At 38.0% G+C, this 27,703-nt stretch overlaps 1 protein-coding gene across 8 annotated transcripts in view; it reads left to right on the top strand.

Annotated features, from left to right (window-relative positions):
* Arhgef9 (Cdc42 guanine nucleotide exchange factor 9) overlaps positions 1-27,467 on the top strand; it is a 162,223-nt gene extending 134,756 nt beyond the window's left edge. For 6 of the 8 annotated variants that reach the window (XM_045140303.1, XM_045140296.1, XM_045140301.1 and 3 more), the window contains 5 exons: positions 115-246; positions 8,364-8,607; positions 19,974-20,042; positions 21,506-21,611; positions 24,168-27,467. In XM_045140303.1, the coding sequence (XP_044996238.1) occupies positions 115-246; positions 8,364-8,607; positions 19,974-20,042; positions 21,506-21,611; positions 24,168-24,276 (660 nt within the window). In that variant the 3' untranslated portion in view covers positions 24,277-27,467. The remainder of the gene's footprint in view (positions 1-114; positions 247-8,363; positions 8,608-19,973; positions 20,043-21,505; positions 21,612-24,167) is intronic. The other 2 variants (XM_045140300.1, XM_045140299.1) reach the window with 2 other exon arrangements.
* The last annotated feature ends 236 nt before the right edge of the window (positions 27,468-27,703 follow it).

The raw sequence follows: 27,703 nt of genomic DNA, 5'->3' as shown, positions 1-27,703 counted from the left end.
ACACTTTCTGGCCTCTTTCCACTCTAGAATATGCTCAGTTTGGGGTGTTTTCAGGTAAGAACTATTATTATCCCTCCTACCTGGCTGCTTCTCACCATCACATGTCCTTCCTAGGGCGAGGACATCTTAGACAGGAGCTCAGAACTGATCTACACTGGGGAGATGGCCTGGATCTACCAGCCCTATGGACGCAACCAGCAGCGAGTTTTCTTCCTGTTTGACCACCAGATGGTCCTCTGCAAGAAGGTAATCCCACCCCCTTTCCTGAAAAAGATGAGCACATCAGGGAGTACCAGCCCCTTCCTTTTCATCATCCCCAGGCTCCTGAACAAATAAGCAAAAACTGCTGGAAGAAAAGCCAGCAGGAAACTGGCAGCAATTCCACATGAGGACTATGAAGATCATGGGCAATGAAATTTTGAGGTTGACACATTTTATCTTGGTATCTTTTTTTTTTTTTTTAATCTTTGTTGTCATGACTCATGTGGTGCTCTGTGCACTCATAGCTGATACCTAGCCTATTTGTACCAGCTGTTAGGAATACTGTAATATTTACATCCTAGTTAGCGCATTAACTTCCCTGAATTCTTTCCCCTAGTTCTACTCTAATGGGCCTGGACCCTCCCTTCCCCGAAAGCCAACAGGAGCTTTCTTTTATCCAAACAGGTAGATACCTTTGTGATACTGGATTTTCCCTCACAATTCTACTCATTTCCTGTACAGAGTGCATCATTTCCCCTATCCTCAGCCATGCTGTCTCCCACTTTTCCTTTCCTATACTCCTTTTGAAGCTATCAGTGATTCCTGTGTAACTTTGAAGATTGGTTTCTTGACTACTTCTCATAGACAAGGTAGAATTTCAGGGATTCATACATGCTAGGTAAGCATGCTATCAACTGAGCTACATTCCTAGCCCTAAGAAACTGGATTTCATTCTGACATTTTAGAATCTCTCATAATTTCCTTACAGAGAAAAGAAATGAGTGATAGATAAAGTCAAATGATTCTAGGCTCAAATCCTGTTTCTAGCACTTACTGTATTATTCCAAGCAAGTAGGCAACTTTTAATTTCCTGTGATTGTATTATATTACTCATAAAACAGGCAAAATAATAAGTCAACAGGATTTTTGTGAAGAATAAATGAAGCCAATGATTACAAGGTGCCTGTTGAGTGTCTGAATCCAAGTAGGTACTGATGAAGCTTGGTCTTCCCCCACAATCAATAAAAAAAAAATAGTTTTTTGAGGTAGTAAATCCTCATTACTAGATGTACTCAAATGTGGGCTAGATAAAGAAATATCAAAATACTAAATTTGACCTTTAAGATTCAGCAAGTATATCCAGTGCCTAAGTTCCCATCTAGCTCTTCAAGAGTCTTTTAATTTCCAGTCACATACACAAATCTTGTCCATTTTGTACATTTGTAGTTAGAATTAAGTCATTCAGAAAAGTTTCAGTGCTTGTATAACTTGCAACTTGTTTTTAGGAAGGAAAACAGAGAGAAACAGAGAGAGTACTTGTAAAATGGCAGTTATAGTATGTAGGAAAGACATCAGTGGGTTCTAATTATATTACAACTTTATATAAGTTCTGCTATTCCTTTTCTTTTTTGGAAAAGTCTCAATAGGCTATTTTGTTCTCTTGGTTATTCTTTATTTTTATTCTTCATTTGAGAGAGAGAGAAGGAGAAAGAAAGAAAGAAAGAAAGAAAGAAAGAAAGAAAGAAAGAAAGAAAGGAAGGAAGGAAGGAAGGAAGGAAGGAAGGAAGGAAGGAAGGAAGGAAGGAAGGAAGGAAGGGAGGAAGGAAGGGAGGAAAAAAGGAAGACTCTCAGGGTCTCCTGCCACTGCAAATGAGCTCCAGATATATGTGTCACTTGTGCATCTGGCTTTATGTGGGCATTTGGGGAATTGGACGAATTGGACCCCAGCTATCAGGTTTTACCAGCAAGTGCCTTTAATCACTGAGCCATTTCTCCAGTCCATCTTTGTTCATTTCCTATCTGTGTCCTGTGTATCTCATTACCTTATTATTTCAGTTTTTGTATGTCTTGCTATTTTCTTCCTGATATGATTATTTTTAAATTATTTTAATGCTTAGTAGGATTTCTTCCACTTGTTTTTTCCTCCCCATTCACTCTTCACTGTGAGGAGAACAGACCTCCTCTCATTATCTACTAATTTTCCTACAGATCTGTAGCTGTGCCAGATAGTCTTTTCTCTCATTCTTTACTCAACATGCCTGTCTGGATATGCTCCATTGTCCCCTATCACAACTGCTCAGTATTTCTATTACAATCACCATAATCTGAGAGATAAGAACTAAATAGCATGTAATGATGCTGGACAAAGAACTTCTGTTCAGAGAGGTTTCTGCATTTAGACCTTTTCTTCTTTTACTGAAAGGACAGACCTGCAAGATGAGCCATTTAGGACAATGCACATATACAACAGCAGCAACAAGAAATGGGGCTATAACAGAAATATGGGTATTTGAATACAGAATACTTGCATGCTAGTAAAATCTACCTAATGTTGTGCCAATTCTTTAACTTTTTTCTATTTTGTTTGATATCAAACACAGCTGGTAATAAAACTCACATCAGAAGGCTCTGGAAAGGAGCCATAACAGCTAGTGGGAAGTAGTGGAGTGTAGCATTAAGAGCACAAGGACTGAAGGGTGCCATTCCCTTTTCTTCCATGAGCTGTCTAACCTTCAGCAAATTCTGTGTTTATAATTATTTGCTCATTTGAAAAAAAATAAGAATCCTAAGTATCTGTCAGGAAGGGAGGTTATGAAAGTTAACTTAGGCAATACAATTATTGGCTCATTGAAAGTATTTAGTAAATGTTAGCTATTTATACCATCATAGTATATATAGTGTTGCTAATTATTCACTCAGAAATTATTTTATTAGGAAGCAGTAACACATTGGTTAAGCAAAATTACAGCTTTTGGAGCCAGATATTATAGACCCCAAACCTGCCTGCCATTAGGTAGTTTCATTCCTGGATAAGTTCCTTAATAAAACTTGAATGAGGATATAGCAGTACCTACCTTTGTAGTTTTTTTTTTTTTTTTACACTTAGCATCAGGCTGCATAATAATATTGTGGCAAATCACAAAATGATTTGAGGAAATAAAATGAGGAAAATGACATATTACCATAGCTCTGTCTTATTTCCTTTACCCTTTTTAGCACTGCTTATTTTCAAAACTTTTGAATTTTGTCAATCTCATGGGAGTAAAGAATATAAATTTAAGACTTCCAATTTTCTTCCTACCTCTCTGATTTCTCTGAAAGCTTCTTCCTTCCCTCTTGCCCTGGCTTTCAGGACCTTCTCAACATGTCTCACTTTGTATGATTTTTTTCAACATTATTTAAGTTTATGAATTCAAAGCACAACAAATTGTACTACTTAGGTGCTTATAGTTGCTATTTTGATTATTATTATTAGTTACTTTTACAGTAGTATCCAAAACAAACCCAGTTTCTTCCCCCATATTCCTTCCCTAGAATGCATATGGAAAGCTGGGATTAGTGTAGGCTAGAAAAGAGTAATTGAGACCACCTCCCTTTTGAAGTGGCAGAAAAGAATTTACTGATAAATAAGGCAGGGTATAATTCTATTTTTTTAATTAGTTTTCTATTCAGCAAATACAGGCAGTTTGGTACCATTATTAGGCTCATCTGTGACCTACCCCCTTCCCAATGGCCCCTCCTTGTTGAGGTATAAGGGTCATGCATTGTGGAGTTAGCCCACAGTTATTGGTATGATAAATGTCTCTGCATATCATGACCCAACACGTGGCTCTGACATTCTTTCCGCCCCCTCTTCCGCAAAATTTCCCTGAGCTATGTTGGGTTCATTTTTGGTCTGCTTCAGTGATGAGGTGTTGGGGGCCTCTGAGGCTCTGGCTCTCTTATTTTGTAGAAGTTGATTTTTCTCTGTGTTGGTCTCCTTCCCCTTTGTGCTGGTATCTGGTTCATCAGGAAAACAGCACCCTTGCTTGTTTTGCCAATTTTCCTTAGTTTCAGTCGGGGCCATTTTGAGGTATGATGGGGTGGCTCTGTCCTTAGGATCTGCATCTATCTGAAAAAGAGGAGCAGAATCTCCAACGGAGAGTGAGTTAGCACCAGGACAAATGAGATAACCCTTACTTTTTTAATAGAGAGTTTAATAGGTGTAGGCCCTCTTATAAGGCAGGGTATAATTCTAAACAGCTGTATCTAGATTGCAGCATATGTCATTTGTACAACATGTCATATAGTGTCTTACTGAACCCCAGAAATACCTAGTGAGAGTAAATTGAAATAGCTGTGAGCTGTTCATATTCATTAATGTCAGGAAATAAGGTTGGCTCCTTGCTGGAGTCATAGGCTATGATCAGGCCTTAGTAACTACAGATTGCCAAGGTCATCCTAAAGTAGTACTAACTTTCTATTTGGGGAGGGGGATTTTGAGGTAGGGTCTCTCTCTGGTCCAGGTGGACCTGGAATTAACTATGTAGTCTCAGAGTGGCCTCAAACTCATGGAGATCCTACTACCTCTGCCTCCTGAGTGCTGGGATTAAAGGTGTGCGCCAACATGCCCGGCAAGTACTAACTTTCTTGATGTTCCCCAGTTCACTGAAATATGTGAGTTGGTTGGGGGAGAAAAGACACATTACTATGATCCCAAGTTGGTCTCCGATTTTTCTGAGTAAATGGGCAAGTTCAACGAGTTTGAATTTCCAGAGATAGGAAGGTGACTATTTAATTTTTTTTAAAACAATCAGGTTATATTTGCTTTTACTCACAGTATTTAACTTACTTGTGAAGGTTAAACTACCCTAAAGAGATAATGAAAATTTTAGCTTTTATAAAAAGAATTTAAGCCAGGCGTGGTGGCACACGCCTTTAATCCCAGCACTTGGGAACAGAGGTAGGAGGATCACTGTGAGTTCGAGGCCACCCTGAGACTAGATAGTGAACTCCAGGTCACTCTGGACCAGAGTGAGAACCTACCTTGAAAAAACAAAAAATGAAAAAAATTAAAAAGTGGTCTTCATTTATGAGACAGAGAGAGAGAAGGAGGCAGATAGAAAGATAATAGGCATGCCAAGGCCACTGCAAACAAACACCAGATGCATGTGCCAGGTGTGCATCTGGCTTACCTAGGTCCTGGAGAATTGAACCAGGGTCCTTTGGCTTTGCAGGCAAGCACCATAACCACTAAGCAATCTCTCCAGCCCTACAAAAAGAATTTTAAAGGACTATGAAACACAGGCCCAAGAGCAAGAAAACTAGAATAAAGTTGTTCTCAGGACCTGGAAAGTGTGTGCTTGCCTAAAACCATACAGTTAGTTGTTAAGCATCTGGGGCTCAAATTCAAGTATTTAGACATTGCTTCATACTCTTCTCACTGTTGCCTGTTGGCCTGTTGTTTCATGGTCTTAGCTACCCTTTCTGATTACACTTCCGAAGCCAGTAGATCAATCCTACCACATCGCTACACTCAGCTTATGACTAATCTGATGCCGGAAAACTCATATTGAGCCCTCAGGCAGCTGCAAAAAGAAAGTTTTAATAACACAGAGAGTTTGAATGCATCACTCTAATTCTCTTCTCCTGTCACAGAAGCAAAATTTCTCTAGTTCCCTTGTTTTCTTTATATACCTAAGTAAACAATGGGAGGCTCAGTTGGTGATGTTGATGGAGCACCAAGGTTATTAACATATTTTTCATTTTGGGAAACTCAAAAGGCATTCAAGACTGATGTTGCAGTCAGGTTTGCATTGCTGGTAGAAATCACCCAAACAAGAGCAGCTTGTGGGAAAAATAGAGGGTTATTTTGGCTTACAGGCTTGAGGGGAAGCTCCACGATGGCAGAGGAAAATGATGGCATGAGCAGAGGGTGGACATTACCCCCTGGTCTACATAAGGTGGACAACAGGAACAGGAGAGTATACCAAACACTGGCAAGGGGACACTGGCTATAATACCCATAAGCCCACCCCCAATAACACACTGACTCCAGGAGGCATTAATTCCCAAATCTCCATCAGCTGTGCACCTTGCATTCAGAACACTTAAGTTTATAGGGGACACCTGAATTAAACCACCACAACTGACAATGATTATGAGACACAAGTTTGGTGAAGGATGGAATGGTTCTGTAGACCCAAGTTAGAAACCAGTAAGTTGATGTTGTTCATATTTTAGACAGGTAGGGACTTGACTATTAGCATTGCTGTCCAGATATATCTTTCCAGGTGTATATAATATATTAACAATTGTAAGGCAGAATTCAAACAATTCTGAGCTTAAGATATATCCATTCTCACAGTTTGAACTCCTTTTGTACAGTTAAGTAAGCTTCAAAGAGTTCATTTTTTCAGCGTGTATCTCACAAAAAATATTTGAAGTCATTTCATTGGAGCCACTCCATCCTTTTGGCCAGGACTGACCTTGTACACTTTCAACATCATAAAATGAACCTAGGCACCAAAACAGGTTTAGGACCATATTAGCCTTCTCTGTACAACTGAGTGCTGCTTCTCTTGTAAGTTTGATGCTAGGGGTAAGCAAGGGATTTGAGTTTATGTCACCAAGGATCAGAACCCATCCATATCCTTAGTTTATTTATACAGACAGTTTATTTATACAGAGAGTATTTATGGCAGAAAAAAAAATATGTGATTATTTTTTGCAAGACAATTTAACAAAACCTGTATTTCCCCTCCTGAGGTTTTGAGAGTGACAGATCTATACTGAGAATCCTTCATTACAGCCTTCCTCAGCCCTACTGGCCTGCATAGTCTCCTGCTAAGATTTAGGAATAGAAATGTGAATGACCAAATGTAGATCTTTCACAGGGGTTCTGAAGATGAGAAGCAAACTATCTCAGGCAATTCAGTATAAGGGGAATTGTTTAATCAAACTCTATTATGTTAACAAAAATTGAAAAAAATATTTCTTTAAAGGTTGACTAAAAGCCCAAAACAAGTAGGAGAAAGAGTTGGCCAGAAAGTGTCCTTGGTACTTAAAAAAAGACATCTGTCAGAGCAAGCCTCAACGGAACCTTCCTAAGCTATATCACATACCCCTTCAATGGGGAATAAGGGCAATGCCAAGAGAAGAAGGAGTTAAAAGGCAATTCTAAGAGATTTACCAGCTCCGATCTTTCCATAGGCCTCTATATCATCTATCCTCTGCTTTCTTTATTTAACTTATGAAATATTTAACATTCAAAAGATGTAAAAATAGGGGCTGGAGAGATGACTTAACATGTAAGGCACTTGCCTGTGAAGCCTAAGGACCCAGGTTCAATTCCCCAGTACCCAAGTAAGCCAGTTGTAGGAGGTGGTGCATGTGTCTGGAATTCATCTGCAGTGGCTAGAAGCTCTGGCACACCCATTCTATGTCTTTCTCTCTCTCTTTCTGTCTCTTTCTTTCTGCCTCTCACTCCCATAATAAATAAATTAAATAAAAGGGTGTAAAAATCATAAAATAACACTCATGGGTTTTTACTATGTAAATGAAGTTTCTGTCCTCTCTCTTCTGCTTCTCTTCCTTTCCCTTTCTCCCTTCCCTCTCCCTATTTTCTGTTCAGAACTCTCCTAAATTTGGTATATATCACTATTATCTATTTTCTTATAATTTTTACATTTATATGTATCTCTAAAACTTATGTGACATTCTTTCTTATGCTTTTAAGTATAATACATGCAAATGATAAATATTGGTGAGCCTCCTAACCTATGTAAAAGTTATGACACTAAGGCATCCTCATCTTAAATCTTATCCCTCTGATTTCTTCTCTATACTTTCTCTCTATATATATATTTATATCATTTGCATGTATTACTTCAATTCATGTAATCTGGAAATTGTCTCATGCACATACCCAGTGATTATGTCTTCTAAATAATTCTGGATCCAATCAAATTAACAACTGATGGGCTAGGGAAATGGCTTAGTAGTTAAGGTGCTTACCTGCAAAGCCAAAGGACCCAGGTTCAATTCCCCAGGACCCATGTAAGCTGGATGCACAAGGGGGCACATGCATCTGCAGTTGGTTTGCAATGGCTGGAGGCCCTGGTGCACCCATTCTCTCTTTCTGTCTATCTACCTCTCTCTCTCAAATAAATAAAATTAAAAAAAAAAACTTAACAGCTGAGATTAAACATTACAGGCATCTATATAAGAAGCTTGTCAATATCAGAATGCTAATCTCACTGCTAAAATTTAGACTGTAAATCCCCATTTATACTCCAAAATGTTGACAATGCCTGTGTCATGTTATGTTTGTGGCCCACGTCTCCTAGCACTGACTCTTTACATAACCCCAATAAAATAACTTTCTCGTTCTTCCCACCTAGGATCTAATCCGGAGAGACATCCTATACTATAAAGGCCGCATTGACATGGATAAATATGAGGTAATTGACATCGAAGATGGCAGAGATGATGACTTTAATGTCAGCATGAAGAATGCTTTCAAGCTTCATAACAAAGAGACAGAAGAGGTACATCTGTTCTTTGCCAAGAAATTGGAGGAAAAAATACGTTGGCTCAGAGCTTTCAGAGAAGAGAGAAAAATGGTACAGGAAGATGAAAAAATTGGTAAGTGATTTAGAAAGAAGAATATAATTTTAAATAACATAAAGGGTTATACTCTATTTCATCTTTCTAAAGTCAGAGGGAAGATTTTTGTTTTTAACTGGTCTAAGCTACTTTGATGATTCCTTATTATAGGTCCTTTATGTAAAAACCAACATGTGGATTATAGATTGTTTTCTTTTAAAGTTTTATTACTACTTGCAATAATATTGTACTTAAAGCCAATTTTAGACTTGGAGATATATATATATATTAGCAAGTAAACATGCAAAGAATTCTATATGATGTTCTGTGATCTCCATGAAGTCTCAGCTCTCTGACTGTCAGATACATGAAGATATTTTTCTGAGAAGACGTTTGTAAGAGCAGATTTGATAGAATTATACCGTTATGATCCAGATAGCATTCCTCTTTCTTTACATGTAGTGGTAGGGGATGAAACCCAGGGCCTTGTGCATTCTATACAAGTGCTCTACCATTAAATTACTTCCCCATCCCTTAACCAGTTTTCTAGCAACACAGCAATCCTGACGGGGACCAAGGCAAAACTGTTTTCAGTAACAAACTTCTGAAAGGGATATGGACCTACTATGTTCATATACCAAGTTCTTATGAAGGTAAAAGTGCATGTAAGACACTTCTGGTTGGCACACATTTGAATCACATTCATTTTACATGAAAAATTAATTCTTGTCTCACATAAGTTATACTATTCAGACCTGCTTCATTAAGGTGGCAAAACTGCTAATATGCTAATAGTATTATACACTGGAGTAAAGGCTTCCAAGTACTTAATTTATTAAAAAGTACCTCTGAAGAATATATTCTTGGTAAAGGTATTTCAGGTATTTACTAAGTGCACTTAGACTATAAATTAAAGTAGTAATGGACATATGCATCATACTTTCTGTAGAACTATTTTAAAATAAATCATAAAAATATAATATGATCTAAAAGCAGGACACTGACATTAATAAACACACATATACACACTTTTTGGCTTGCAACAAATTGTTTGGTTATTGTTTTGTGGCTATAACTTTGTGGCTTATTAAATAGCATATGGTCTCTTTCTCAAGGTCTTGTTTCTCTTATAAAAGTATCAAACATTTGGATGGAAATCTCAAGTTTAAGGATAACCTGGGTGGACCATATTTAGAAAAAAAAAATAGGGCCAGGGATGTCGCACATTGATAGAGTGCTTGCCTAGCAATCACAAGGCCCTGGTTCAATACTCATCCCAGTTAAGTGTGTGTGGTGGTGGAGGGGGTAAATAAAATAATAAAGTAAATCCATCTTTGTAATTCCTCAAGAAGGCACACAGTTTCTGTTTTGTCCCATGCTGTAATGGGAGTAGAACTTTAAAATACCCATGTGCCAATTTGAGTTGGGCCTCTAGAAAAATTGGCCTGCCTAGTTATTTCTGGCACAAAAAAGGACCTCATAATCCTATCATGGTAGAAGAAACACCAGAGACAAGGATGAATAACTCAAAAAAAATCCACATTAATCCTTGTCTTCTCAGATTTTGAGTAACTTATACACTTAAAACTCACTTTGAGTATTGTTAGAGTCAAATTGCTTTTAGCATATGGGCACTACATTGAGACATGATATGGAATAGTGTAGACATATTGTTAGCTACTTCTTTCATTGGTAGGTATGAGCAACCACTGATCTTGTTTAGAATGTTAGAGATATTAAAGGAATAGCTTTAGCTTGTAGAACCTGAATCAGATAAAATGACCCTGATATTCCCTCTGACTTCAGTACCATGTCTCCCACACAATTCCCTAATCAGCGGTGAGTTTAAAATCTGCTTCTAACTGAAAAGCTTCCACAAAGTATTTTCTGACATTTTAGGACATCTTTTTTTTAAAAAAATAGTATGGTTTGGGGAATTTTTATCAGTATGATTATAACATTAAATCACTCTCATCTGAGGAAACAAAAACAAAGATCCAAAAAAGTAAAATTCACACATGAATATGCAATGTAGCAAGAATTTTTGTAAATATTCTGATATATTTACTTCTAGCCTTATATGTATCTAAATAAAAATTTAGAGTTGCTTTTTGGGCTGGAGAGATGGCTTAGTGGTTCAGGCATTTCCCAGAAAAGCCTAAGGATCCATGTTTGACTCCCAGATCTCACATAAGCCAGATGCACAAGGTGACAGAAGTACATAAGGTCATACATGCACACAAAGTGGCACACATGTCTAGAGTTTGGTTGTGGTGGCTGGAAGCCTGGCATGCCAACTCGTTGTCTTTCTCTCTCTCATAAAAAATAAAAATAAATAAAAATAGAGTTGCTTTTCTTCCATACCTATCTGTCTCTGTATGTTTCAGAGTTGTCAATTTGTATCTATATTTTTCATTCCATGTTATCTCACTAGTGTTATTACCATCATTTAGTATGTTTATCATAATTTTTATAGCTTTAATACTGATTTATCATAATTTTATTGTTTTTTTAAATTTTGATTATTTAATTATAGATCATCCTTGGCCATTGCAACCATTTAAATGATGGTGGAAATATATAATGTACATTTAGAATTATTTCCTTTTTTATTGTACTCTTATGTGCTATGAGATGGCAGGTATTAACAGTTTGATGTGTTCATATAAATGCATATACACATTTTTATTTACAAAATATACTATACACATTACTCTTTGCTGCAACTTATTTACTTTTTCATAAGTAATTCTACCAGTAAAGAATATCAAATATACTTATAACTTCTTGTCAGTTTAAGTTCAATCAAAGAAGCATAAACAGAAAGAGATGTATTGCTGTTAGAGCTTTATTACATGGAAGTGACTGATGAGATTTCAAAGGCTGACTTGATGACTGTGAACTCTGTAGGGCACACAATCAGGACTGGAAGGTCAAAGACAGGCTCAAACTCATGGGTATAGGACAAATCTCATTTACAAGCAGTCAGTAAGAAAGAAGATCATGAGAAGTATGGAACTTTGTACATGAACTGAAACTCTTCCACAGATGTGATTTCTTTCACTAGAGAATTCACCATTCCTTTTAAAGCCTTCCAATAGATTCAGGCAAGCCCACTCAGATTATCAAGGATATTATCACTTATAGCTCCTTGATTAGGGTCTTTGATTGCAGCTGTAAAATACCTTCATGACAACACCTATGCTAGTGAAGACTATCATCAAATTGTGGCAGTCATAAAGCCAATGTATGTCTGTCTTACATAGCTGGATACCAGTCAGTGCAGTTTATATGTAATAGTGATTCTTCTTTGCTGGACATTCAGTTTATTTCCAGCTATTTTTTCACTAAAGTAATTGATGTAGTACATTAATTTTTCTTATTGTTTTTATTACACATTGGTATTTTCATTCCTACAGAATAGATAACCTAAAGAGGAATAACTGGATGTGCAGGTACCAACAGTTTTAATTTAAATCTGTGTTTCCATTTTAAATTTAGAAAAAAAGTTATATAATCTATACCCTCAGCATGATTTTGTGGGTGCCCATTTCTTCATATTCACACCAGACTGTATATTTCTAATTGACTTTGGCATCCATCTAGTAACCTTGTAATTTTATTTTTCAAATACTTGCTGGTTATTTTCAGCAAGTTTCCTGAATATCCTTTGTTGCAGGCAGAAAACACTCAACCAAGAGCAGCTTGTGGGAAAAAAGGGTTTATTTTGGCTTACAGACTCAAGGGGAAATGCCATGATGGCAGGGGAAAAGAATGGCATGAGCAAAGTGTGGATATCACCTCCTGGCCAACATCAGGTGGACAACTGCAGAAGAGTGTGACAAATACTGGCAAGGAGCAGCTGGCTATACCACCCATAACCCCGCCCCCAACAATATACTGCCTACAGGAGACATTAATTCCCAAATTTCCATCAGCTAGGAGCCTAGCATTCAGAATACCTAAGTTTATGGGGGCACCTGAATCAAACCACCACATTCTACTTCTGGCCTCCATTAACTGATAACCATACATGATATAAAATGTACTATATTAAACTTTCAAAGTCTCCATAGTTTTCATCAATCCCAATAATGTTCAAACATCCCCATAGTCCAAGGTAACTGAGACATAATACCAAAACAAAACAAAACATAATGGTACACAATAAACATTCACACTGCAAAAAATGGTATTGGATATGTCAAAGAAATATTCAACCAATACAAGATTTAAAACAAATAAGGCAAACATGAAACTGTAGCTTCAAGTCTGACAAGTCTAGCCAGTGACAATTCTCCAAGTCTGATAATTCTAACCACTGACAAGTCTTTGGATTTCCAATTCCACCCTTCCAGTTAAGCTACTCACAGTCCCAGAAAACTTCATCTGGTGAGGGCAGCTCTCATGGGAAGCCATTCCACAGTCCTGGCATCTCCTGGGTCTGCACTGCAACCCACAGTTAATCCTCATGGCTCCACTGGGCCTCTATGCAGGTAATTCAAAAAGCTTGCCTCATACTGCCAATGGCCATTTCCAAACAAAATTGCATTTCCAATTCAATTACCCTCTCTTTCCTGCATTTGTTATATTGTATAGCACTAGGAGTGCTACCAGTTTGTTAATTCAGTGGGGAATAAAGCAAACTTTGAAGAACCGGAAACACCTTCAGCATTCAGGCCCCTTCAAAAGTCTGCATTCTTCCTGTTATACCAATGCAGGCCAGCTGGCCCAATATCAATGGTTGTAATCTTTCAAACAATTGCAGCTGAATGAGCAGCAGTTTTGACCCAAAGATTTTATTTCTTTCTATGCCATAGCCTTCTCACACCAGTCCATTTCTATCCAACCCAAACCTTCATAAATTCTTAGGATACAGGCATAGCAGCAAGCCTTTCATACACACTGCCTTTAGCCAAGTCTGGACAAAGGTCTTTCTTCCCCTCATAAGCCAAATCTCACAGTGTCTAGTGCTTACTGCATTCAGTTCTTTCAACTATGACCAAAATGATCCATGAAGCTGTACTAACAGCCCTGTAAGGCATCTTTTAGGCCAAGGTTTCAAATCCTTCCATATTCCTCCCTCAAATCAGTCCCAAAGACCAAAAGCCACAGTCAGGTTTCTAGCAGCAATGGCCCCACTCCTCTGGCATTAATTTTACTATTGCAGTCAGCTTCAAGTTGCTGGCAGAAAACACCCAACCAAGAGCAGCTTGTGGGACGAAAGAGATTTTTCTCTTGGCTTACAGACTCAAGAGAAAGCTCCATGATGGCAGTAGAAAAGGATAGCATGAACAGTGAGTGTGTGGACATCACTTCCTGGCCAACATAAGGTAGAAAATAGTAATAAGAGAGTGTGCCAAACACTGTGAATGGGAAGCTGGCTATAATTCCCATAAATCTACCACAAACAATCCATCACCTCCAGGAGGCTCCAATTCCCAATTGCCACCAGCTGGGGACTTAGCATTCAGAACACATACATTTTGGGGGACACCTTAATCAAATCACCATACCCTTGTTTTATTTTTTACTTGTTTAAAAAACAAATTTTAGTGATGAAATATAGTTCAGGACTTACATAGCATACATCAGGCTCTGTGTTCCATTCCCAAAACTGCAACCTAAAATGAATATAAATTTTGTCAAACCTATACCTTGAAGATAGCAACACCTTATCAGTTTTAAGATTGCCATGTTTTCTTCATCTACTATTTGCCTTTCCAGTTTGTTTATGATGCTTAATTCTATAAAAAATTAATATGCTTAACAAATATATTCCTTTTATGACTCCCAGATTTATCTTGCTTGAAAAAATCCTCTCCACACCAACAAACAATTTCTGAAATACTCTTTTAATATGTTTGGTTGAGTTTTTAAAACCATAGTCTATCTGGAATTTACATTTTGAATACAGTGTGAGGAAGTGTACCCAATTTGTTTTCTTTCAGGTTGATAGCCTGTTATACCAGCAGTAATTTCTGAAACCAATGCCAATTTCCTCAGATACTAATTTTCAGTACATACTCTGATTTGTCTCAGTACTTTGTTTAAAACTTGTATGAAGACTATATTGGTATAGTACCTGATAAAATCAATTCTTGCTCACATTTTTAATTTTTTTCTTAGAAATTTCTCAAAGACTTATTCCTTGACATTAAAATCAAATTCCATTTTGTTCTAAGCCCAAAAGAGATCTACTTGGAATCTGATGGCAATGTTTTGATTTTGTTAATATTTATAACTTAGCATTCTGGGGCTGAAGAGATGGCTTTGCACTTAAAGGCAATTGCTTGCAAAGCTTGTTGGTCCAGGTTCAGTCCCTAGTACCCACATAAAGCCAGATGCACTAAGTGGCACATGTATCTAGAGTTTGTTTGCAGTGGTAAGGGGTCCTGGTATACCCATTTTATCTTTCTTTCACTGCCCTTCTCTCTCAAGTAAATAAATTAAAAATTAAAAACAGCATGTTTTATTCTTTTTCTTTTCCTTAACCCAAGTCATGTCTTTTCCTGTTTCAGAAAAAATATGGTAGTTTACTTTACATGGATTCTGTAAGTTTTTCCTTATCACATTGCTTTTGATAATTTGTACTTTGCTAGGAAGTCATTAATTTATTGTGGATTTTCAACTTATTGCCATATGTTTGCACATAATATTCTCATAGTGTAAAGTATTCTACAATTGTCATTCTCTATTTTCTCATTGTGAATATTATATACTTTTTCCTTACATAAATCTTATTTATTGAGATATATCTTTAGGTACTAGGTAGCTTCAGGTTTGCTGAGATGAACTTCCAGACCAGACACAGTGATGGAGGAAGGGATTTATTGAATCTTACAGATCCAGAGGAAGTTCCAGAATGACAGAAGAAGCTGGCCTGCCTTCACAAGACCAAACACACAGAGAGAGAAGCACAAGCCTATAAAAACAAAAGCCACACAGCACAGCACACTTCAGGAACTCCAGCTACACATGCTTTACATATCTTTAGATTGAAATCTGAAACCACCACCACACCTTAAGATCCATCCAGTGACACCACCTCCACCCAGGTAGCTGCAGATGCAAACTACAAACTAATAAAACACTGAATATATTGGGGGCCATCTATTCAAATTACCATGCTTTATGAAGTGTGTTATAATAATACAATACATATATACAGTGTGCAGTAAAAATTAGGATAATCAACATTTGATCTCTTCAAAGGGAATTACTTTTATGCCATGAGAATGCTAGTCATTTTGAAATATTTAATGTTTTAACATATAATTATTCTACTATGCTAAAGAAGAACCAGAAGCAATTCCTCCACTCTATTTTGCATATGCATGTGTATATATGTGCACATGAATGCACTCATGTATGTGTGCACAAGGCATGTGCATGTATGTGGAAGACAAAGGAAGACATCATTTTCTTCTACCATTCTTCTGCCTTATTTCCCTGAGATAGTTTCTCTTACTGAAACTGGATCTTGCTTCTTTTTGGTCAAACTAGCTGACCAGGGAACTCTAGTGATGCTACTCCACCTTCTTCAGGGTTACTACTACAGGCTTGTCCAGGCATGCCCAGCTTTTTGTATGGGTTCTGGGGATTAAATTCAGGCCCCTGTGCTTGTACAGAAAGTACTATTACTTTCTGAGCCATCTCCTAAATCTCCATCCACTCTGTTTTTATGCTTATAATTGAACTTCTTCCTGTCTCCCCCTCTCCATATTAGCTGTTTTTAAAAATAATGTTTATGGGGCTGGAGAGACAGCTTAGCAGTTAAGGTGTGACTGAAAAACCAAAGGATCCCAGTTTGATTCTCCAGGACTCATGTAAGCCAGATGCACGAGGGAGGGCACATGCATCTGGAGTTTGTTTGCAGTGGCTGAAGGTGCTGGCATACACATTCTCTCCCGCCTTCTGTCTCTCTCTCTCTCTCAAATAAATAAATAAATTATATTTAAAGCCAGGTGTGATGGGGCATGCCTTTAATTCCAGCAGTCAGGAGGCAGAGGTAGGAGGATTGCCATTAGTTTGAGGCCATACTGAGGCTACATAGTGAATTCCAGGTCAGCCTGAGATAGATTGAAACCCTACCTCAAACATGCACACGCACGCGCACGCACACGCACACACACACACATATCACAAGGAAGAAATTGTTTTAAAAAATAATAATGTTTATTGGTAAATACTAGTCTGTGAGAGCTTGTTTGGAGGTTCTAGCAAGGGAGCACAGCTACACTTATACCCTTGGCCTAAGACCAGTCTTCTTCTATTGGGGCAGGCCATTCTTTTCAACCAGGCCTGCAGCTTTGGGAGGTCTGCACATGGAGCAATGAGGAAGGAAGGGGACACCTACCTAGCCAGCCAGATCACCCTAATCACCACTGGTGATCAATGAGGTGACAGATGTTGTAGCCAGATCACCCTCACATCCAGGGAACATTAGTCTCTTAAAATAACTGCCTTTAAACATATGTTTTCTGAATGTATTTCTTTTTAAAATAATTTTAACTTCTATATTTCTTATTAATTTTTTCATTGCATATATTTATTATACATGATACTATGTTATATAAGGATATTTTTAGTCAAGTCTATATTTTACATTAACCCCTATTTTACATTAATCCCCTATACTCCCTACTGAAAGAGTCAGCAGGATCAACAAATCTCTTTATTGAAGGCAAAAAGGTTTTTAGGAATTCAGCAAATAACTCCTGGATGCCAAGGAGTCTGTCTGGATATCATAAAACTGCTCTGTCTATCTCAAAAGAAGGCAGCCTACTGACTTATTACCCCAGGAAGCTGGCTTCCTGACTGGCCATCTTGAAAGAAAGAAACTTGCTTCCATCACTCCCTCATTCCCCTCTCTCCCTCTTTCTGCTAATACCTCCAATAAAAGGCTTCTGCAAAAAGCTGCCAGGAAGCCTCATACATCTCGTGTCCCAGGACTGGTAAAAGGTGGAACTTCTTTTTTATCACTTTCTTTTTTGGTGTTAGAGAATGAACCTAGGGTTCCATGTATGCTAGGTCTCTCTCTCTCTCTCTCTCTCTCTCTCTCTCTCTCTCTCTCCATATATATATATATATATTTGACAGCTTCCATACTTATAGACAATAAACCATGATAATTCCTTAACCTCCCCCATTTTCCCCTTCAAAAATCCACACTCCATCATATCCCCCTTCCTCTCTCCATTAGTCTCTCTTTTATTTTGATGTCATCAACTTTTCCTCCTATTAGGAGGGGCTTGTGAAGGTAGTGCTAGGCACTGTAAGGTCATGGATATCAAGGCTAATTTTTGTCTGGATGATTGTATTGTAATATAAGAAGTTCTACCCTTCCTTCAGCTCTTACATTTTTTCCCACCACCTCTTCCACAATGGACCCTGAGCCTTGTAAGGTGTGATAGAGATGTTTCAGTGCTGAACACTCCTCTGTCACATCTTCTCAGCACTGTGATGCCTTTTGGGTCATCACAGTGGTCACTACCATCTAAAACGAGAAGCTTCTCTAACCAAAAATGAGAGTAGCATTAATATATAGATAAGAATGTTAAGTAAAGTGCTTTCAGGGCAGTTTGGTGGGCATAGTATATGCATTTAGCTAGACAAGAGCAGGCGTTACACTCCTAGGTCTGATGACCTCCCCTACCATAGGCTTTTAATAGGTTTTCAGTACCAGGCATGTATTCCCTCCCATAGAGCAGGTCTCCAGTCATATTAGAGAACATTTGGTTTCCCCCATAACAGACATGCCTCTATTGCACCCATTGGCCAAACTTGAGGTTGGCAGTGTCCACTGTTTTCACCACTGATGGCTTCTGTCTCCCATAGGGCTGCATGCAGTGCAGCTTTTTCCAGCTTTCTGTCAGCTGGTCTGTAGGGAGGAGATTTTCAACTCAGCCCCAGCTTGATTTTTTGGTGACCTTGTAGCCCAGGAATGTGAAGTCTTCAGTAATAAGGTCTTATCATCTATTCCTGGTGGGAAACCAAGAGCCTTGACAATAGCCCGTAATGTTTTGGGGCATCAGGGACCTCCCCGGCCAACAACTCCTCCTGTCAAACTGTAACACTGCATCCATTAAATGATCTCTCCATGTCTTCCCTGCCCTGTTTCTTCCTAATCTCTATTCTACTTTCAGTTTATATGGCATCAAGTATTTTAGATATGAGATTATTCAGTATTTATCTTTTAATACTTGTTTCGCTTAATATAATGTTCTCCAGATCCAGCCAGTTTGTTACAATGACAGAATTTCACGCTTTTATGTGGCCAAGTAGCATTATTTTATGTATGTGTACCACATTTACTTTCTTTAAAATATTTATTATTTATTTATTTACATTTGTGTATGAGCCATGGTATGCGTTTGGAGGTCAGAGGCCAACCTTGACGTGTCTGTGCTCTTTGAAACAGGGTCTATTAATGCTGCAAATGAACATCAGTCTAGCTGTCCTGCAAACTTCAGATTCTGCTGGTTGTACCCATCATTCTCATAGGCATATTTGGATCACAGATTCATGTGCCACTTCACGTCCAATTTTATGCAGGTGCTAGAGAGGATTGACTTCAGATTGGCAGGTTTTTCAAGGAAGCGCCTCTAGCCACTGAGCAATGTCCACAGGCCCCACACTTTATTTGTCTGTTCAATGATATGTATTTATGATAATTATATATTCTGATTATTGTGAATAATGCTTCAGTAAACCAGGGAATGCAGATGTCTCTTTGATATGCCAGCTAAAATCCTTTTGTACAGCAAAGTAAATAATCAACAGAACCATGAGACATTCTCCAGAATAGGAGAAAATATTTGCTAACTATACATCTGTTGAATCACTTATATTGAGAATTTGTAAAGAATTACAACAACTTAAGACAAAATAGCAAGCAATCCAAATAAAACATGGGTTAAAGATTCAAGCAGACATTTCTCAAAGGAAGAAATTCAAATGGATTTTAAATAAACAAAAAAATTGATCAATCTCTTGAATCATCAGGGAAATGCAAATAAAAACCATGATGTTTCTTCACTCTTGTTTCAATGATTTTCAAAAAGGAAAATAACAAATGATCAAGGATACAGAAAATGAACTTTCATGCAGTGTTGGTGGAAATTTAAATTAGTGCTGCCATTATAGAAAACAGTATGGAGGTTCTTCAGAAAACTAAAAATAGAGCTGCCTTACAGTCCAGCAGTACAACTACTGAAGCCAAGTCTTTATTCACATTTCTAATAATTTACCTTAGTGAAATTCCTAAAAAGGAATTACTAGATCAAAGATAGTGAGCTTTTTTGATACATTTACCATATAGCATTTGAATAGTGGTAGTAATTCATATATTCAAGAAGGGCATATTTTTAATAACAATGTCTTAATTTTCTTTTCCTTTTTAGGCTTTGAGATTTCTGAAAACCAGAAGAGGCAGGCTGCAATGACTGTGAGAAAAGTCCCTAAACAAAAAGGTACATCTACCTTTACTCTTTTAGATCCACTCACTGTCTTCATAAGTTTAGAAAGCCGTGGGCTATGCATTCTGATATCCCTTAGCCCCTTTCCATATTGAGGTTCACTGGACATATTTTCTAGATCTCCAGGTGTCTCTTACAATAGGTAGCAAATAGTCTTAAAGTGCTAGCTCTCAGGAATGAATGATGTAGGGTAGTCATGACCAAAGAAGTGTATTTGCCAAAAAAGTAAAAATGTTTTTTCTCATTATTTTTACTTCCAAGTAGGAAAATGTTTGCTAAATATATAGAGATAAGGAAGCAATAGTGAATGCTTTACTTAATAATGAATAATTTATTTACTGGGTATAAATATATAAGGATATACATTAAGCTTCCTTTTACTGGTCTAGGGGCCCTTAAACAGAATGAATACAGAAGGTTCAGACAGTCTGTCTTTCTTTGAATACTACATAGAAGTGCTTAGAAAACACATTTAGAATTGTTTCAAATCTAAAATACTGTTCTTTTTCATGAACCAGAACTGAAACACTCAGGTGAGCAAAAGGAAGGAGCTTACTGCTATGTCTATATAGTATGAAGTTTCTTAATATGAGTGCTTTCATTTCATATTTATGTTAAACCAAAGAAAATAGGCTCTATTAGCCCATTTTCCATGTAAAGAAAATGAAGCTGTTCAAGGTGACATGATTCTGAACCTAAATCCTCTTGACTCTGAAACCATTGGTTTTCCATCTCAGGGGCCATATGATGTGTCTTGTTGGGAAAGAAGAACTCATTTTACTGTTTCACCTCAATTACTGACAGCAGTTGCTATTACTAGCAGCCACTGTCACTGTTCTCAGTGGTGGGCAATCTTAATGAGACCTCATTTTCCCCAAGCCCTTCCTTCTGCTCTCATGGGATCTTTGATTCTGTATGAGTCACCTTACAAAATGTTCAGATTCGAATTGCCTGACATTCCAACAGCCACATAAAATACCCTTAATTACCTTAATTATTCCCAGCGAAGCTTTCTTTGATTAAAGAAGCTTGGTACCTATTTCCAATTAACCAGTATACCTAGCTGGGCCTCTTTGACTAGACATATCTTCCATTCAATTGCTTATTATTTCTTGCTCTTGGGGAATCTTTATCAAATTTTTTCCCTCATCGTGGAACTGTGATTCCCTTTATATAGGGAATTAAAGCCTGTAACCCACAACCTCTTGTAAATTAAAATGTGAGAAGTGGTTTTCACTGGCAGTCTGGAGTTAATACCGGCAAATGTCTGATCTGAATTAGCAGGAGAATTTTGTTAGTAAATGTGACCTTCTTTAAACAGAGACATGAGCAGAAAAAAGCCTTGTGCTAGCAGTCTGTTTCTGTCTCTGTAAGGTTCTCACTTCCTCAGCATCTCTTATTCTGATCCCCTCTGCTGTTCCTCCATGGTAGAATGATACTCCTTCATCCCACCCCAGGTTCCCTCAAGCATATCTGGGACTGGCTGGTCTTTTCACTGAGAACACTTCAAGCAAAGGAACATCCACAAATCAACCAACCAGAAGTTAGTCCTGCTAACTCATGGCAAGCTCAAATTCCTTCCTCACCCTGTCTATCAACAGGCTATCCCTTGCAGGCCTTCTCTCATCTCCCAGTGTGTAAACATTAGTTTACCTGAATATCATTTTTCTCTTAAAAGAAATTTAAGTCTTAGAGAAACTCATCTAGTGTTAAACATCCCAGGATGTCTATAACTCTCCTCCCATATTTCTTCCTAGTCTCCAAGACTGTCCAAGTTGAGGGCTATGATGGTAGATACATTTTGAAACTTAAGGAGGATACCTGTGCAGAAGCAGTTGTCAGACCTAGTACTTCAATAATCATAATGTGCACATGGAGAAGAGCATGAATGAGTTTGTTCAGACACTAATGGAAGCAACTTCCTTAACCTTTCCAGTTACTCCTCCCTCTACATGATAGAGAAAACATTATTAGTATTTCTCCAGTCCAAATACTATTGGATAAATAATTACTCCAATATCATCTTCCCACACCATGGGGTATTATCAACTTAGTCTACTACTCCATGGAAAGTGATATCTGGATGGTAGAAGAGTATATATGAATCAGTCTAGCTCTAAGAAAGGCCTTTTCACCTTACCTTTGCCTTTCACACTATCTTGGTTTCAAGGATTGATATATAACATTTTGAAAAGACCTGGCACATCAATACTATTGAGTTTATTAACACCAAACTTAATAGGGTCATAAGTAACCAACCCCATCTTCAGACACTTTAGGGCCAGCTCCAAGTCAAATGAATGCACTAAAATAGTCTTGGAAAAGAATGATAAAATTGGATTAATCAATTTACCAGATTTCAATACTCATTATATAGCTACATTAACCAAGGCAATGTAAGTTTGGCAGAGGGATAGACAGATAAATGGAAAATAGCCCATAATTGGACCTATACAATATATATGATTTTGGACAAAGTCACAAAAATAGTTCATTGGAAAAATACAACATTTTTGATAAATAGTGTAGTCACAATCAGATTTCCATAAGGAAAAATAGAACCTTAACCTAAACCAACACTATGAGCAAAAATTTATCATGGAATTAAATGTGAAGTACTAGAATTCTTAGAAAACATGTTTTTAAAAGTCTTCACAATCTGAGGTTAGGCAAAGGAGTTCTTAGATTTGACACCAAAAACATGAACCACAAAATGAAAAAAAAAATGGATAAAGTGATCAATCCTCCCTAATATGTCTATGTTATCTGTTGCTATCTAGTACCTTCATATTTCTGGAACTTTTCTCTTTTCAAAACTGGCTCTTTTAATATAACCTGATTCTTCCTACTAAAGTGCCAGTGGCTGATGATAACTGTCTCTAATGTAGTGAGATACAAAGTCATTAAACAAAGGCAAACGAAGCTAGAATGTTGCAATTTTAGACACTGGATAGCAAATGAGGAAGGCATTTGGAAGCCACAGAGGCCTTCCTAGCATGACTGAACATGCTAGAGGCCTTCTTAGCATGTCTGAACATGCATGTTGCATGTCTTATACTATTCTGCTTTGGATATAGAACAAGTTAAATTTTGACTTTAGCCCCTCCCCCCAGTTTCTCAGAATATTCCATTAATATGAACTTTAGTCTGTTGGTTGCAAACCTATCTAGAAATTTAAAAAAATAATCTGTAATCTTAGTATCGTTGTAGGTGTCTATTTTGAAAGATCACAAATATACTCCATTTCTTCCTTACTTTCTGTGAAACATATCTTCTGGCAATGAGTTTGCTTTCTTGTCTCAACTGCTAACACTAATTGCTTATTGAATACAGGTTTGTCGTTCTCAACCCAATGTAGAACACTAAATCACTTGTGCCTTACGCATTTTCGAAAGCCATTTTCCCTGGAAACATATCCTGAAGTCAATAGTTCTTAACCAGATTCTTTTGACACTTTCAGGGGAAGCTGGAGAGGAAGAAAGCCAAAGTCTTTTGGAATTAAATTGAGTTTGTTAAGTTCTTTGTAGGACCATGATCGGCATTAGGGATTGTGGTCACTTGGAGTGAGCTGTTAACTGAAAATTCAAAAATGTGGGTTTCAGCTTTTGCTTTGTTAGTAACTGACCATGAGATTTTAGGTATAACTTTTCTCTCTACTTCTTGGTTGTCTTCATCTGTACACTGGTTGATGGGAACACTCCAAATTTCTTAGTGATAACTAATTAGATGGTGATGAGTGCAGTATTATAGACAGTTATGCACTCCAAAATCTGTCAGGGAGAGAAATAATTTACAGTACATGTTGATGATCCCTTACCCAAAGTACTTGGGACCAACAGTGCCCCAGATTTCAGAAGTTTTTTTTTTTTTAATATTAGAATATTTTCATAGACTACTGATTGAACATCCTTAATCTAAACATCTGAAAAGCTCAGAAATATGAAATCATTTGCATTTCAGAGTATTTCAGATATTTGAGTTAGGGATGCTCAGTCTATATGAATTCAAAATAAACTAGTCTATCCTAAATCACCTGCCTAGAGGGGTCACTAGGTAATTTTAAAAATCCCTTAGTACCTAACTTATACTCTTTCCTTTTGATCTCCCTATCTACTCTAGGTGTCAACTCTGCCCGCTCAGTTCCTCCTTCCTACCCACCACCACAGGACCCGTTAAACCAGGCCCAGTACCTGGTCCCCGATGGCATCGCTCAATCGCAAGTCTTTGAGTTCACTGAACCGAAGCGCAGCCAGTCACCTTTCTGGCAAAACTTCAGTAGGTTAACCCCCTTCAAAAAATAATACCTATAGGGAGGCAGGTAATTTTAAAACAAAGAAAATAAAATTATATTTATAGATGGACCTTTTTTCGGAGAAGAACTGTTGAAAATTTATATATGTGTGTACACACACACATAGACCCTTGAGTGTACACATAAGTGTGTGGGCATGTGTGCTTATGCACATGCATGCACATATACACACACACACAAACACACACATACACACACATACACACACATACACAAACACACACACACACATTCACACACATACACACACACACACAGAAGGACCAAAAACGTTTTCTGTTGTTTTGGGGAATTGAAATCTATAGTTGGTAGGAAGAGATACTACTGACTTAAAAATATGTGATCCCTTCCTTAAAAGTCCTCAGTATTTACCCTGTTGCCCTCCCCCTTTCTTTCAGAAATTGGCTTTTGTATTTTTGTTCCTTTTCTTGCTAAGATAATCTTTTTGCTCCTTTGTGAGTGATTCATTGACTTGTCATTACTACCATAGATGTATTTGCATTATTTTTCCTCTTTCCTGATGATACTGATGCTGATCTCTTTTGAATTTAATTTTACGTGGTGGGTTTAGAATTTCTTTCCTCTCTATTTTACTTTTTACTGAGAAGAGGGAGGATTTCTTCTAGTCCTTCATCCAACCATTTGCAAATGTTCCTGTAAACCTGCTTTTGTCCCAAACAGCCTTTCCCCTAGCATCTTCTGTCTACAGTTGTGCCATTCTACACATGTTCTGTTGTGCCCTGTGACTTAACTGCTTGGTACTTCTATTGCTTTCACTGTTTAGATGTTGTGGAAGGATATGAAATCAAAGAGAATCAAGGGAATGTCACTGTATAATGATGGTAGAGAAGACTTCTGTTCAGGAACTATTCTGCATTTGGCTGATTTCTTTTAGTGATGAGAGTTCCCACGTTGCAGCACTGCTGAATCATTGAAATTTTTCACCTGAGGGCTAGTTTGAATCACTTAGTCTCTTCTTCAAGCTACCCTTATAATGAGTTGCTTGTGGGGCCTAGCTCTTCCCTAGGCAAAAGAAGATCTGAACTGGAAGCAAAGAGGTTGAGATTCTGCCTCTTGGGAAAGGAATTTATTCCCTATTCCCAACCACCCCCCTTATCTCATAAAAAGTAAGAATAAGGTGGAGCTCTCTATATAGCAGTCATTTCAGTGTTCTGGTCATCTCTACTCCCATTTGCAAATTTTTAAGGCAGCATTGATAGGAGTCTATGGAGAGGTTTGAGACAGAACCTACCTGACCAAGATCATCAGCTGCCTTCAAATTATTAACCTGGACAGAGTCCAAGGCTGATAGTAATAACTTATGGAGAAGCATAGAGACCATCATAGAAAGAGACAGCTTTGATCCACGATAATGTAGATCCTATCACCCAATTATGTGAGACATCCCCTGTTGTTAGCAGATTGCATGGAAAATCTTCCCAGGGTCCTGCCTTCCGTTTTCCCTTCCTTATTTGCCCTGCCCTCTTGGCAGAGGAGGATTTTGGATATAGGTATAGTTAGAGCCATCTTGGCACTTAAGGAAGGTCTTGTTTTTGACATCTTCCCATTCCAGGACAATTGAGACAAGTAAGTAAGGAGTCTATGACTACTTTTCCCTCTGGACAAAGGGTCTGAAGCAGAACACTGAGGTTTATTCTTGGCAGGCTTTTCACTTGGTCAGAACTAACTTTTCCCACAAAGAAGTAGAATCCCTACATAGCTCTTTGCATGGATAGAGCTTGAACAGCAAGGATAGTATGATATAAAGGACTGAGAACAGGCCCTACTGTGAAAAGCCACTGTAGCCAGGAATCAATATTGTGGGTCTGTCCTGGACTTAATGGGAGAAAACTTTATTGTGAAATGACCTTAGCTCACCAAGCAGCAACCATGGCTGCACACAGGCTTCAACATAGCTGGCATCAGTATTGCTTTGTGCTTCTTGACCTTGACTAGGCCCTACTCATCTCAGAAAGCTTCTTTAAGGGAAATAAATTATAAATGGAAGAAGCTTCCATCCCACCACAGCTAAGTCATATTTGTACAGTTATTAAGGCGAGGACTAGACTGAGCTGAGCAGAGGACCAGGGCTCGGGACTGGCTACCGCTACTTAGCACATGACATAGCTACTTAAGCCCTTGGAACCTATGCCCAGAATCCAGACTAAAATGTCCTCCCTGGCAAATGGTATGTTTTAGTTGTTTTTCAGGCCTCCTTTCATTGCTATTCCTTTTCTTTCTACCCCTTCTCACTAATTTTGTCATTGAAATGCTTCTTAAAGGCTGAGGGGCACACCAGGAGGGGTTGCTTTAACAAGTCCCTAGATCTACAGCATCCCTCGGCCAGACCCACTCATTCTCTTCCCCTTTCTGAGATCTGCATCCAGGGTTCCAGGATCAAGGGTATCACCTGGTCATCATCACCTTCTCTATCCAACCCACTGGCCTTACCAGATGCAGAGACATAGTAATTTGTAAAGGCACCAAGAAATCAGCTCTCCATTGATTGGAATGCCCCCTACCCTCATGGCTCAAAGCAGATCAGTGGCCAACAGCCTAAAGGGAAGCCTATTAATCATCTGGTCTTAGTATCAAAACCTATTGCACCCTCACAGCAATGCTATCCCTTAGAAATCTATAATTCTCTGTTTCTGCATGGCCCTGAGCTCCCTTTTCCTCAACTCAATGAGGCCTGGATTGCTCTCCAAAAGGCTTCTTCTCTAGTTTGTTCTGTGAGTCCTGCTGTGGGGAGGTCCTAACACAGAAATGAAATTTCTCTCTCCTCTCATACTCTCTGTCTGTGTATATCTTTAATTGATCTATTAAGACAGCAAAAGAGAGTTCTAACAATTCTAGTATGAAACCAAATAGTGATATTTTAGTGGTTTGGGAGTGGGGTGGGCTGGGGTGGATAGATGGGCAACAGTGATTTTGGTTACCCCTGCTGTTCTGCATTTGCCAGTTGATTCTTTTGTTTATACTCTGACTGTTTGACCCTGTCAAACAAGTGTCAAAAATGTGTATTTAAAAATGTTTAACAAAAAAATGTATTGACACAAAGCCTTATGAAAATATTTATGGAGTTCAATAAAAGAAGTAAAAAGAAACTTTCAGGCACAGCTGTTGTGCCATTTGTCTCTTGCTCTCTCTGTTGTGTATATATTTTGCCAATTGCAAAATAAAGTGAATTCATGTGATGTGAGACAGCTTGCTCCACATATCTTGACCTGTTTACCATGTTGTTCCATTTCCAAGCGTTCCACAGGCCATTGTGTGACCTTATATGTCATTTCTGAAAGAGTAGAAGACAAGAGCATAACTTTAACCTAGAACCATGAGCACT

The sequence above is a fragment of the Jaculus jaculus genome, chromosome X, assembly GCF_020740685.1.
Source record: "Jaculus jaculus isolate mJacJac1 chromosome X, mJacJac1.mat.Y.cur, whole genome shotgun sequence".
Taxonomy (NCBI): Eukaryota; Metazoa; Chordata; class Mammalia; order Rodentia; family Dipodidae; genus Jaculus; species Jaculus jaculus.
The sequence above is the reverse complement of the archived record's forward strand: the minus strand, read 5'-3'. Positions and strand labels throughout refer to the sequence as shown.